This window comes from Colossoma macropomum, unplaced genomic scaffold (assembly GCF_904425465.1).
Source record: "Colossoma macropomum unplaced genomic scaffold, Colossoma_macropomum, whole genome shotgun sequence".
In the NCBI taxonomy this organism is placed as follows: Eukaryota; Metazoa; Chordata; class Actinopteri; order Characiformes; family Serrasalmidae; genus Colossoma; species Colossoma macropomum.
The window spans coordinates 5,135,583-5,150,213 of NW_023494795.1; the positions used below are offsets into that span (position 1 = coordinate 5,135,583).

Below are 14,631 nucleotides of genomic sequence, written 5' to 3' on the forward strand. Positions count from 1 at the left end.
CGTGCCAAATTCCAGGTGCATTTATCCGAGAACAAAGGAAGAAAGGAGGACAGAGGAAAAAGACAAGTGGTGGATCATCTGGATGTCCTGGATATGCTAGCACTGACAGCTAGAACTGAAGCTGGCTGTATGGACACTTATAATGAATAAAGGAGAGATGGTATAATATCACCTTTTCTTTTCCAGTCCTGATACTGAAAGCTTGGCCTCTTTTCCACTGTAGGGCCGAATGGTTCACTGGGCTGTTCTGTGCCGGTTTGACTCCTGAGACTGGTGTCTTTTTCCATCTGCTGTGCTTCTCAATCAGAAACAGGAAAAACTACACACAACAGTGGCCCAGCGATGGCTAACAGGGTAATAGCTACACACATCACAGAACCTGTTTGATTACGGCTGTCGTTCCAACGCCAGTCATGTCAACTTTGTACTGTCAGAGTCTTTAAATCCCAAACAGCCATTATTTGAGCACCGTTTAGCTGGAACTTAGCCTGTACTGTGCTAGGTGCCACTTTTAGCCTGCTAACATTCCTATGCTAGCTTTAGCTTATGAGTTTTATAAATAAATGGCCCATATCTTACATTTTCATGTATGTATGATGTCATATCATACATTTTTCTGGCATTTTATTTTGTTCACCTGAAGTCTAAATATGTCTTGGTGGCTTTATGTATTAAAATCAGTCTTAATTTATTTTTATCCTTCAGAATTAAACAGGCTATCGTCACTGTGTCTTTAAGATATATGTAAATGAGCTCTGTTCTGACTGGGGTCTTTTTGCTGTGCTGCTACATCAGAAACAGGAAAAACTACACGCAAGAGTGGCCCAGTGATGGCTAATAGCTACACACACCACAGAACACATTCGATTACAGCTGCTCGTAGTATTTGTTGTTGCATTTCAGGCTGAAACGCTCCTTATAACTTCAGCAAGAATGGGTGGAGCTAAACTGTTGTGGCCTGAATTTGTGTATGTACATAAATGTATTGTTTCTCATGAAATCACAAAACAATGAATTCAATATGGGCTGGTTTTGCAGCTTAGTTTCCATATATCATGCATAATTACTCTGTAAATTATATGTTTTGATACTTCAGCAACGTTTACATACTAAAATATATATTACAATACACTTTTATTGAAAATACAATGTTTTCCATGATGGTCCTTTTAAGAGGCCACATTGTTTGCTGCCATCCTCTGACCACAGTACAAAGGAAGCACTTCCTGTTAAAACAGGGACTGTCAACAGGATAATAGGGAGACTGTAGAGGAAGCTGACTTCCGGCTGGACTAAGCCAGTGTCCACTCAGTGAGTCAACTAATTACTCAACTCTTAAATATGTTGAATTGTCATGTTCAGATGGAGCCACACTTACAGCAGACTAGGTCATTTAGTCAACCATGAGTGCCCCATTAAAGGAGATTCCCTCTTATTCTCCAAAATTTCTGGACAATTTAATGGTTAAGATATAAACGAAAATCAGTCAGAGTGGTCTGAGTTGAAATGCTCCATTCCAGAGAAAAGCACGTCAGAACTGATCACAGTGCTGGTGACAGAAATCAGACGACTGAAGAGTTGATTGCTTCTAAAAGTAAAATGGTAAAATGCTTCCTGATGCTTGAGACCCCTGGTTCCTATCACCACCACAGTAAAGAAATACAATACCCTGTAAAGAGTCAGTTAGTTTCACATCAAACCGCTCTGAAAGACTGTTTACATCTCAAAGAGTGAATTATGCAAAAAATATTTTAAAAATCGGTGGAGTTGCCCTTTAATACTATCTCTATCTGCATAATTCTGGTACTTTCTGTAGCCCTAATTTTATTAGAGTAGATGAAATATACTACAGTCTTCTTTTATGGAACCCCATAATCAAACAGACCCAAATCAAAGTACCACACATCTGAGGCCACTTGCATAAAACATCTATGTATCTATACTCACCTTTATTTAAATGCTTAAGGGATGAATTTAAAGCTGTACATTCAAATTGAAATTTTGTATCTATCAAAGAGATTTTACATAGTTTGGTTGTGGAAAAAGGTGTTTTTTTTTCTGCGCAATTCAGTTATTAAGATGTAAACAGAGTCATTCAGAGTGGTTTGATGTGAAATGATTCATTGTAGAGAAACTTGCTCAGGTTTCTTTACAGTGGTGGTGATAGGAACCAGGGGTCACCAGGTCTACGACACAAATAAAGGCATTTTACTATCCAAATTGACCAATGAACCTTGATATGTAACGTTAATGACGGTAAAATAGTGAAAAATTTGAAAAATATTTTGCCTGTAACACCTCGCATGTACCTCTCAACTATAAATGTGTTTTATAAGATACATTTCAGGCCAGAATCTCATCATAAAACTATCATACAACGTCTCTTCAGGCAGCACGTCCATCATTTCACCTAATAACTTTCTGTTATGGAGCTTTCAGAGGCTTCAGGCGCCTGGTTCCTATCACCAGATTAGAAGTTTTTAGTACTAATAAATAGTGATAATCACACTTTTCATAACCAATAGTTTAAAGACACTGAAAGATTTAAATATAGTTTAAAAAAGTATTTATATTCCAGCACAATAAGAAGAACAAGGGACAAACATGGGAACACAGGAAAAATGAATTAGGCAATATTATCATTATTTGTTTATTTACTTTTTGAATAAAATTATAATGTTAAACGTAATATGTAGCAGCATCATGTTCAGTCCTGAAATGCTGAACACAGAAAATAAAACTGAACACTTATTTATGCAAATATAACTTTGAACCTCTCAAACCTCTCAACATGTCTGAGGGTCCAGTTACAGTTAAAAACCTGAATTACTATATAAAAAAGGCTGAAAAATCCAGATCTTTACTCATAAATTCCAAATCTAAAACTTATGCAATACGCCTGGAACAACATAATAGCTTTTATGAGTCATGAAGGAGGAATTCTTCCATGACACACAGCAGCGTGTTGTGTCACACCTGAGCGTGCTTTCGAAAGGCGATTTATGTTGTGTCACCTGAGCAATGTTTTGTGCATCAGGCGTCATTATATCAGTCATTCAGCCCAGAAGAAACGCAGTGCAAGATGCTTTTGGGTGGGGCTGACCTTCAAACGGGCGTGATTCTTCTCACGGACGCGGCACCGACATGCAGGATGAAGAACAGGCAGCACCCAGAGATGATATTGATGACCCAGAGATGGAAACGTCCTCTCTACAGGCTGACCTTGCAGCCAGCGGAGCACTTTTTAAAAACCCAGAGAGGTGAAGAGTGAACAGAGCGAAATTCAATACTGCTGATTTGGCATAAAAGCAGCCCAAGGACTGCTGCAAGTACGTAAACCGCCGGCCTGATGTCGGTTGTGCTGTCCATCACAGTAACGCAGACCAATCGCAACACTTTTACCATAATGATGATGCTCTCCTGGGGACAGAAGGTCATTAAGAGCTCGAAACCAAACTTTGAAGTGGTGGAAAACAACAGCAGCGTCCATAGAAGATGACGACAAGGTGATTTCTATTTATACGTAATTCCGAGTGCGATCAATACGCAGCCCAGTACTGTGGATGGGCCATTTTTTTTGGGGTTCAAACTCTCTACTTATTCAAATGTGCAATTAAAATGAGCTGAGATTCAATCAGCACAGCAGATGAGATACACCAGACAAACACTGCATTATAAATCACTGAGGCTCATCAATAATTATGACTTTGATCAAACATTGAAGTGTGAGGTTACCGACTTTGGCCTGAATACGTCATGAACAAGTTTTAGTAAATCTGGAATACGAACACACATTCAGGTTGGTGTTACTATCTTTGTGAGGACTTCCACTGGCGTAGCTGTATTATTGTAGTTAAATAATGCTGTACCTGCGTCTCACTTAACAGCAGTGACTAAAATGCAACAGCTCTATATGTTGTAAAAGCAGCATGTTTGCTTGCAAGAACCAGCGAAATCCACTCATTACTATAAATCTATCACGTTTTGTCATCATGAAGACATCAGGTCCTCACAAAGTGGTAAAAACAAACACATTCGGACACATTCAACTCTGCTTCTCTGTACTGATCACTTAAGGCAGGAATCTAAATGCTCGTTAATTTGGGACTCGAGCACTTTGCTCTGGCACACGGGACAGTGCACAGTGACAGCAGAGGGAGCTGAAGAGCTGTGGGGGGCGCTACCTGCTGTCCCACCAGCAGCCCTTCCCTCTTCTCTCTGCTCCCTAGAGGAGGAAGTAGCAGATGACTGCCTGACTTCTCGCTGAAAGAAATCAAATATGTGTGCAGAATTACGATCGTCACGCAATCTTTTCCTCCCTCCCGGAGCAGCAGTGCCTGACTTGTTAGGGCTTCCAAAGGGTCTGGACGTTGAGGCTGGAACATGTGAACCGAGCTTTCCGGGACTTCCAAAGTGTTTTGAGTTGGCAGTCAGAGGGCAAGGGCTGCTTTCTGGCTTCACACTGGAACCCGGTGTTCCGGCTGTGGAATTCTTGGGGCTGCCGAAGTATTTAGAAAGGAGTGGCCCTGCAGAAGCAGGCTTCGGTCCAACAGGGTTATTAGAGGAGCTCTTGTTAAACGGGTTAGTTTTGGTACAGTCTGTACAGAGAGAAGGCTGCCCCAAGGGTTTAAGGTCCAAGGCACTACCCAGAGCTGGTATTTTGGAAGGCTGGTTTGAGGCTATGGAAGACGTGACGGGTTTTGTGGCACTTGTGGCGCTAGCTGCTTTCTCAGGAGAGTTCAGGCTCCTGGCCTGGAAAAGGTCCTGCACCGTCCTCTGTTTAGGTCTCATCAAGCTACTGTTGTCTTTTGTGATTCTCACAGGAGAGCCGTTGATATTGATGAAGGCTTTGGTGTTGCTGACGGACCGTTTAGGAAGCACCGTTGCACTGCTGGTGCTGACCCTCCTGTCCAAATGGATCGGGCTGGACTGTGGTTCAGTGTTTATGGGTGAAGTTTTAGCTGGTTCCTCCGGCGTTCTATGTGAAGGAGAGGGACTTTGGCTGGGTGGCTTCTGTATGGATGCGGATGGCTGTAAACTCCCTCCAAGAACAAAACCCCTGCCACTGAAAGGAATGATGTTCCTGATATCCTGAGAACCAGAACCTAAAAAAAAACAGAAAGAAACAAGTTAAATACCATTGTTTATAAAAGCAAATTAACCAAGAGCAGTTTCCAATGTTCTGTGACAACAGAGCTGCACAATATGGACAGAATACTATGTTGTGATTATGTTGCAACATATGCTGATTGCAATATTTATTGTAATATATTCAAAACACACAGCTGAACTTATGCTGATATGATAATAACAATAATAATATGCAAGATAACGTGTAGCCCAAGTGTACAGCACAGCAAACATAATCAAACAAACATTCTTTTTCGAGACTTATCAGCTCCTTTAAAAGAAAGCTAACTAAATAAATCAGCTTAAAGGGGAACTCCACCGATTTTGCAAAATTACTTAATAATTCAATGGTTTTGATGTAAACAAAATCATTCAGAGTGGTGAAATACGCCTTTCTAGAGAAACTTACTGAGTCAGAGTTGGTCACCATTATAGTACTAGGAAGCAGACGTCCGAAGCATTTAATGACTCAATAACTACATCCCATTATGTTATCATACAAAAGGATTACATATGCGTTGCTTGATACCTGAGAAATTGTTTTGTGATAGTTCTGTCATAAAGTTTTGGCCTAAAACATACTTTTAGTAAAAAAATATTACTCAAGGATTATTTCTGCGTTTCCTGTCAAAATCGCTTTCTCAACTGAAATCAATGCGCGCCAGCTAACATGCTTTTGTAGATACTAGAATGCAGCTGCAGCCGTTCAACAAGGCTAATGATGGTGCTGTATCTGAATCAGTTACCCCTCACATTCACGTTCCCTTTGACTAATCAGGTCCTCGGACACGCGCATTCACTGCACAGATAACAACACCAAGCAACACTGGAACGGCAGAAAGCGGAAGGGTTCAAAAAAGGTTGTACGTCAGCTGTATTCACCCAATCGGCGACGAACAGTACAAAAAGTATTTATCAGTACGATTGTTTACTCAAATTGAAAATAATATTTATCACTGAATTTTAATTATGCCATATTATCTTGGGCAAATTCATATTGGGGATTGGGTGAAAACGCGCAGCCGTTCAGTCTTTTTTGAACCTTTTCACTTTCCGTAGTTCTAGTTTTGCCTGGCATTGTTTTCTGTTCAGTGAATGCGAGAGAGAGAGAGAGAGAGAGAGAGAGAGAGAGAGAGAGAGATATGCAGCTCCTCTGATGAATAACGTTACTTACATAAGCTCTGAGTTTTGCTGACATCGTGTGACGCAACGCCACCAACCAAAACAGCACAAAACGCGCGCAGGGCGGAGAGGTATATGCAGGGCGTTGTAAGGAAAAAAAATAGTACCCAAAAAACATATTTTTTCGAATTTAGCACGATTTAATCATTATCAGCATGACATATAAAACCTTATAAGACACATGCAGATAAAATGGTGATTTTGTAGTGTAGACATATGAACGTCTGGTTCCTTGTACTACAATGATGAACACTTTTGACTCTAAATTTCTCTAGAAAGGCGCATTTCACCACCAAACCACTCTGAATGATTTTGTTTACGTCTAAACCCTTGAATAAGTAATTTTGCAAAATCAGTGGAGTTCCCCTTTAATGTAATGACGGCTCGAATCACCTGTGCTGCTGCTGGCTGATGTGATTTTGCTTGCAGGCTTCTTGGATGCGTTCTTGTCCTTCTTCTCCTCGTTCTTGCCCTTTTTCCCATAATTTTCTGGCTCTTTGATCTTAGTGAATGTTCCTCCACAGGTTCTCCGATGGTCCTCCCACCACAGGTCTCTGGCTGAAGGAGCTCGGTTCATCGCTCGTTTCACGTAACCGAAGAACGGCTTGCGGTTCTGACACGGTCCATCGCAACGCCACCAGTGCTGCCGGTAAACATCCACCTCATCATGGAAGGAGTGGTAAATCTGGAAGATGAGGGAGATTTATTGCTCAGATTATGGAGTGATAGAGGATAAAGGCTGGCACAGTTGAGTGATACAGCCAAAATAAAACTACCATAGCATCCAGTCTCACCTCAATATATCAATGCTGTTGGAAAAAAACCTCGTATCTCCAAAAAGATAACTTTACAGGACAGAGAAAATTGTTTTTAACTTTTAATGGAAGTAAATGGAGAAATATTTCTGGACCATTTCTGTTGGACCGTCCATCATGAAATTTTGACACAACATGATTTGAAAAAGGCAGCTGCCCTTTATGTCAAAAATGGAGATATATTTATGGTGTACGTCTATTCTCAGTGGCCCCTTTATCAAGAACAGTAGCAACACTTTAGAGCACTGAGAACAGCCCACTACCAAAAAATCTAGTTAAAAGTGGCTCTGTGGTCATAAACTAACTCTCTGCATCCCTTTCCTGGCTTCCTGTAGCTGCCCACACTGTATTTAAAACCCTGATGGTCGCCTACAAAAGCCAACAACGGACCAGCCTCTCCTCATCTAATGGCAGCGGTCAAAACTTGATCTGTACTTCGTGCCCTCCGAGCTTCAAGTACAGCTCAGCATGAAAGACAAGCATCAAGACTCTTCTCTGTCTTGGCACCAAGGTAGTGGAAACAACTTTCACTGGCTGTCGAGTCTCCCGCCATCTCTGAATGCCGAGTAAAGATCCATCGTCTTTCTTTCTGGATATCAGCACTGAGTTTTGTTCCTGGCTGTGTTTTAGCACAGTGAAGCTAGGACTATTTGTAAGAGCTGCACTCTTAAAATGATGGATCTTTTATGGGTTCTAAAGTAAAGAAAATGGTTCTACATAGAACAATGTACACTCAAAAAGGCCTCTGCATGATTAAAGGGTCCTTTGCATTGTGAACGTGTGCTGTAGATGGTTCTACACACCGTTTAAAGGTTCTGTGCAGGTATATTTTCTCGTTCATTAAATGTACTAACAATGTAAATGTTTCCTCAAAGGTACAACAGTGGCTTTAAGGTCTGATTGTGAACCTTAAAGAAGTTTTTCCAGGTGAAAAGTACGTATTTGTACCTTTTCATAACCGAATGTTTTAAAACAGAACAATAAAATAAAAGCCTGGAGACGAGACAGGGTGTGTGGCGTCAGTACAGCTTAGAGAATATAATTTCAATGGATTATGGTACATTTATGTTCCCTGACTAAAGGTACTGAGATGTATGCTTGAGGGTCCCACCCCAGTGACAGAAAAGGGTTCTGTATAGTACTAAAAACCGTCAAGCTTGTAACAATAGTAGAACCCTTTCCTTTGAGTGTTCATAGTTCTATACAGATCAATTTTCCTTACTACAGAACCCTTGAAGAACCATCATTTCTAAGTGTGTAGAATACATTCTCTGAGAGAACCACAAAGCACTTTTGTAAGTCTATCTGAATAAGATCATCTGCTAAATACGAAAAACGCGAATGTGAAGGTAGGTGTGTCTAATAAAGTAAGTCCGCCCAATACAGCAACACTGCTGTGGCTGATACATTTGCTCCAGCACCAAACACACTGCAGTGTCAGTGTCTGTGCTGAGAATGGATAACCACGCACACAGTATCTGGACAACAGTGGTCTTCTGTTCAGAAACAGTCAGGAGTACTAAGTAAACCTATAAAGTGGAACCATAAGTACGGCTGGACCATCTGTCAATATGCCAATAATTACCGTTATGGTGATTAATTATGTCATTATGTCACAGTGTGTTTTAAGAGCAGATCGTGACTGTCTGCAGAACCCCCCCCAACCCACCCCCCATCAGATCTCACACACCTACAGCACTTAAAATATCTCTATAGAGTAAAGATTTTCTTGCTTTTTTCTATTTACAATGTTTAGATTGTTAATTCCTCACCATTCCCTACATGGAATATAAATCAGTACCTCATGTGCAAAATTCCATGTGTAAATCAGGTAAAATATCCTTACAGTGTAAATATGTTCTGCTTTTTTATTTATAATTCTTTATATTGTTAATTTTTGTGAATAAAGTTTATGTGAAGGATGGAGTTTATATTTTTTTATCTTATATTTTGTATCTTTAGTATTACATATGTTGTCTATAAAGTAACAAGTAACAAGCTGTAAAAACCTTGTTAAGCTTGTTAATTCTCTTCTTGTTACTTCTTTTCTTGAGGATTATCTTCTTATGTCATCAGAACTTGATTACAAAGAGAGTGTAATTAGTCCTGTTTAACTGGATTTTGTGCAGCACTGTGTGTAAAAACTACAAATCACTATAATGACAGCACTATTTTGTCTGTTCCAACTTTCTGCATGTCAGAAAAACAAACATTGTAACATACCATGTATCATGAATACTTCTCGAAATATTATATTACATTTGTGCCATATTGCCCAGCTCCACCCATAAGGTATCTTTATAATAACTAATAATACCAATACCGTATGTCACAAATGGTATTTGTTGTATAATTCCCAGTCACACCAGGCTTTTTCTAGTTTTCTTCCCAAATTAGTCATAGGTCTCCCCTGAGGGTGAAAGTTAGCACAAGCTTCCTCTGAGTTATGTAAAGCGCCGCCTCATCTTTTTGAACTGCTGCTAACGCAACATCACAGGACAGCTGAACGCACTTGGAGGAGATGCTAACCACCAGTTCTAACTGACGCCTGTGCTGGCTAGCTTTGTACTGAGTGATGCAGGGAGAGGGAGGGCCATCTTGGACTGCTGGCCATAGATGGCTGTACACCAGGCTGTTTAAACTTCAGTTTAACAAGATGGACAGATGGAAGAAACAATAAGTGAAGGGCACTGTAAGTATTATTTCATCAGTAAAATACATACAGTGATGTTGGTTCCGCTGGCGCTATTTATTCGGTTCATGTGTTTGCAGAATTCCGGCCCATGACCGTCCCGGTCTCTGTTGTTCTGGGTCACAAACAGGAGAGCGTGTATCATCTCATGAAGAAGAGTCTAAGGACAGAACAACATACAGCTTTGGTGAAACTTTCAAGTCATTTGATTTTGAACAAATAAAAAAGCATGGCACTGATCAATCTCTTATCAACACAGTGTCTACAGTGTTCTGCACACATTTACTAACCTCCACCAGGTCTTTTCGAGGTCTGAGTTTCAGAAGAGGTTCGCTGAGACGAATGGAGCACAAACCACCTCTCCCTTCATAAGAGCACACTCCAGCACACCTGGATTAGAAGATGAGAAAATTTATGCAAAAATCACTGAGACTGTGGACAGCTGGAAGGCAATGAAAGGAGTAATGATTTGCAATGATTAATTACAAAAATGCAAAATAAACTGTCAATCTTTATCACAATATTGGCCTTTGCAAAAATCATATCACAAAAAGCCGCAACACACAAATCAATCCTGTGAAAAACTGCAATTGTTTTAAATTTGTTTTTAAATCCAGATGTGTCTTCTGAGGTTGTTTTAACAAATTGTAAAAAATAACTAAATAAATAAGTAGATAAAATAAATGCCAAAATGTCAAGACCCCAAACAAACCACCCCTTTGCTTCCACACTTATTGTCCATTTTATCAGCTCTACTTACCTTCTAGGAACGCTTTGTAGTTCTACAATTACAGACCGCAGCCCATATGTTGCTTTGCATACTTCGTTAGCCCCTTTCACTCTGTTTTTGAATGGTCAGGATCACCGTCACTGCCCACTCTAATAGACACTCCTACCTTGTTGGTCCACCTTTTAGATGTAAAACCAGAGACGATAGCTCATCTGCTGCTGCACAGGTTTTGTCAGTCATCCTGTAGTTCTTCATCAGTGCTCACAGGACGCTGCCCACGGGACGCTGCCCACGGGACGCTGCCCACGGGACGCTGCCCACAGGACGCTGCCAGCTGGATATTTATGGCTAATGGACTGTTGTCAGGAGTTCAAAACTTCAGCAGCACAACACACACTAACAGACACTACCATGTCACTGCAGTGCTGAGAATGATCCACCACCCATATAATACCTGCTCTGTGGGGGTCCTGACCACTGAAGAACAGGGTAAAAGGGGGCTAACACAGTATGCAGAGAAACAGATGAACTACAGTCTGTAATTGTACAACTGCAAAGTGCACCTATATGATAAATTGTCAATGAGTGTATAAACAAGGATGTATTTTATTGCTAAAACTGACTGGTGCAAGTTAGCAATCTTTTTCTTCTTCCCAGTAATTTAATATCCATGTCATCACACCGAATCACTAAAAAGTGTTTTGATAAGTTATCTAAAAACAATGTGTTATCAAAACATTGAAAGGCACATAATCTGTAATATAACTGCAATATGAGATTTCCATCATGCAGCCCTGAGAGTCCTAAATATCTCAGTCTTACAGTGTCATTCGAGGGCTCCACTTGACCTCGACCCCGCTGAGTTTCCCCCAGAAGAACATGTCGTTGAACTGCAGGAACATGGCCCGTACATCTGGACTGGGGTCCAGCATCTCCCACCTCTCATCCACTATGGACATGGGAGCCTGAGGACGGACAGCGGTCCAGTCAGAGGAGTCAACCCTTCGTTTCTTACTGAAAGGGAAGCCGTCGTTGTCTTCGTCGGCCCATGAAGGAGCCAGGGCTTCGTTATTAAACTGTTCCTGCAGCTGCAGAGCGAGGATGAAGTCCTCATCCTCCATGATGATGCCTGTCCTGTAACGTTACCGCTGCTGCTATTTACATATAAAACCCCGCTGACTGTTACTGACAGCTACCATTCTCACCGCTATAACCACAAACATTTGGAGCACATGCGAAGTAAAATGTGTTCAGTCCTTCGAATTAACTTGTTTGTTTTTGACCGCAGAGCGGTTTAAACCGAAAATGACCGAGCTGCTCAGAAAGAGCTCCTTGTTTGGCTAACGTTAGCAGTAGGCTAACGCATAATTTAAATTGGTTTCAGAAGAAAGCGAGTTTTTGAGGCACAAATTCTTGTTTTTCTCGGCAAAGCAGCGTTTGGGGAGTTTTAAAAAGAAAACATCAGCGTTACCGATAACAAAAACGTTGTTTAAAGCCCGAATTAATTCGTTTTAAGCAGAAAATAAGCAGCTAGCATTTGCGCCGCTGTCGGTTAGCGCAGCGCAGAAGAGCACGACGGGAAATGTAGTCTTATTGGAAACGTAAACAGAGGAACGTAACCATCAGACAAGCACGTATTTTTTAAAACTTATATTAAAAAAAAGAAAAGCCGCTCACGATATCATTTTGTGCCTTTTATTGTTTTTGTATAAAAATATAAAACTATTTCGTCCTCGCAGACACTTCTTGGTCTCTGATTGGCTGTCCTGCTCTGACGTAAGCAGAAGTCCGCCTTGCCCTGTTTCCTGAGCAGGAAGAAGGTTGGTCGCAAAACAGTAATGGTGGCTTGATTTCGGTAAATAATCCGACTCTGTCAGCGAGTTTTTCCCCACTGTACGACCACCGAGATGGCTGAGACTGGAAGCAGGCTGCGCAAGCAGCTGGAATCGGCCAATTTCGACCCGCAAAACTACGTGAAGCAGCTCTCTCAGCAGTCTGATGGAGACAGAGACCTGCAGGAACATCGGCAGAAGATCCAGAGCCTGGCCGACGAGACAGCCCAGAACCTGAAGAAGAACGTCTACAAGAACTACAGGCAGTTCATCGAGACTGCTAAAGAGATCTCCTACTTGGAGAGTGAGATGTACCAGCTGAGTCACATTCTGACTGAGCAGAAGAGCATTATGGAGAGCATCACCCAGGCCCTGCTGTCCACGGACAAAGACGAAACTGCCAAAGAAATGCTCGCCGCCTTCCCCAAAGAGACGGAGGAGGTAAAACAGAGGACCCTGACCACGCTGCTCGAGAAGGTGGAAGGGTGCAAGAACATCATGGAAGCGCCTGGCAGGTATCTGGTCTACAACGGCGACCTGTTCGAATACGACGCTGACAACATGTCTCAGATCCAGAAGGTGCACGCCTTCCTCATGAACGACTGCCTGCTGATCGCCACATGGCTGGCAAACAGACGTGGGACCGTAAAATATAAGTACAGCGCACTGTACGACCTGGAGAGCTTCGCCGTCGTCAATGTGAAGGACAACCCTCCCATGAAGGACATGTTCAAGATCCTCATGTTCCCAGACAGCCGCATCTTCCAAGCGGAGAACAGCAAGATCAAGAAAGAGTGGCTGGAGATCCTGGAGGAGACCAAGAAAAACAAGGTGGCGAAGGACAGGCACAAGAAGGAGGAGGAGGTCCCTACGTCGCCGGTCAGGCCGGAGGTCTCCACTAACCCCTTCGACGAGGACGAACCTTTAGATTCAGAGGAGCTGGTGGACCTGAGTCCGGAGTGGATCCAGGAGCTGCCCGAGGACCTCGACGTCTGCATCGCTCAGCGAGACTTTGAGGGCGCTGTGGACCTCCTTGATAAGCTGAACGAGTTCCTGAAGGACCAGCCGGTGACTCCGCGGGTCAAAGAGCTCAGAGGTAAAGTGGACGAGCGCGTCCGGCAGCTGACTGAGGTCTTGGTGTTTGAGCTTTCCCCTGACAGGTCGTTACGCGGGGGTCCCAAAGCGACCCGCCGGGCCGTCTCCCAGCTAATCCGGCTGGGCCAGTCCACCAAGGCCTGCGAGCTGTTCCTGAGGAACCGTGCGGCTGCGGTGCACACGGCCATCCGGCAGCTCCGCATCGAAGGCGCCACACTGCTTTACATCCAGAAGCTCTGCAACATTTTCTTCACCAGCCTGCTGGAGACGGCCCGCGAGTTCGAGACCGACTTCGCAGGCAACACGGGCTGCTACTCGGCCTTTGTCGTGTGGTCCCGCTCGGCCATGAAGATGTTTGTGGACGCCTTCAGCAAGCAGGTGTTCGACAGCAAGGAGAGCCTGTCAACAGCAGCCGAATGCGTCAAATTCGCCAGCGAGCACTGCCGGCAGCTCAGCGAGATCGGCCTGGACCTCACCTTCATCCTGCAGTCGCTGCTGGTCAAGGACATCAAGGCCGCCCTTCAGAGCCAGAAGGACGTCATCATCGAGGCCACCAAGCACCGGAACTCAGAGGAGATGTGGAGGAGGATGAACCTGATGACCCCCGAGGCTCTGACCAAGCTCAAGGACGAAATGCGGAGCTGCGGCGTCAGCACCTTCGAACAGTACACCGGCGACGACTGCTGGGTCAACCTCAGCTACACTGTCGTGGCCTTCACCAAGCAGATGATGGCCTTTCTGGAGGAAGGCCTCAAACTCTACTTCCCCGAGCTGCACATGGTGTTCCTCGAGAGCCTGAGGGAGATCATCCTGGTGGCCGTGCAGCACGTGGACTACAGCCTGCGCTGCGAGCAGGAGTCCGAAAAGAAGGCCTTCATCCTGCAGAACGCCTCCTTCCTGCACGAGACCGTGCTTCCTGTGGTGGAGAGGAGGTTTGAGGAAGGTGTGGGCAAACCAGCCAAGCAGCTGCAGGACCTGAGGAAGAGCTCCCGGCCGGTCCGCGTCAACCCGGACAGCACCATGTCTGTGGTGTAATGGGGGAGGATAGTTAATCACTTGTACAATTGCTTTATTAACAGTGCTTTATAGTGTTCCGTGTGGCCACTTATCAATGTATTTGTAATTCACAGCATTAAAATGATTGAAGAAGTAAGA

The 14,631-nt window shown here is 43.2% G+C and overlaps 2 protein-coding genes across 2 annotated transcripts; one reads left to right on the plus strand and one right to left on the minus strand.

The window, feature by feature from the left end:
• Positions 1–3,574: 3,574 nt before the first annotated feature.
• LOC118815265 (sprT-like domain-containing protein Spartan) lies at positions 3,575–12,111 on the minus strand. The gene is made up of 5 exons (XM_036581265.1): positions 11,372–12,111; positions 10,110–10,209; positions 9,851–9,979; positions 6,706–6,997; positions 3,575–5,105 (listed from the first exon to the last, which is right to left on the minus strand). Exons 1-5 carry the CDS (start codon positions 11,668–11,670, stop codon positions 4,069–4,071), a joined length of 1,857 nt encoding a protein of 618 aa, XP_036437158.1. The 5' UTR covers positions 11,671–12,111; the 3' UTR covers positions 3,575–4,068.
• Positions 12,112–12,346: 235 nt separating this feature from the next.
• Positions 12,347–14,631, plus strand: exoc8 (exocyst complex component 8). Its single transcript, XM_036581267.1, has one exon. The coding sequence runs from the start codon at positions 12,457–12,459 to the stop codon at positions 14,509–14,511; it is 2,055 nt and encodes a 684-aa protein (XP_036437160.1). The 5' UTR covers positions 12,347–12,456; the 3' UTR covers positions 14,512–14,631.

Bases quoted from the DNA above. Each gene is read 5' to 3' on its own strand.
- exoc8 (XM_036581267.1), top strand. From the start codon at position 12,457: ATGGCTGAGACTGGAAGCAGGCTGCGCAAGCAGCTGGAATCGGCCAAT.
- LOC118815265 (XM_036581265.1), bottom strand. From the start codon at position 11,670: ATGGAGGATGAGGACTTCATCCTCGCTCTGCAGCTGCAGGAACAGTTT. The intron at 9,980-10,109 runs GTTAGTAAATGT...TTCTGTCCTTAG, and splicing joins CTCGAAAAGACCTGGTGGAG to ACTCTTCTTCATGAGATGAT. The intron at 6,998-9,850 runs GTATGTATTTTA...CTCATCTTCCAG, and splicing joins CCAGCGGAACCAACATCACT to ATTTACCACTCCTTCCATGA.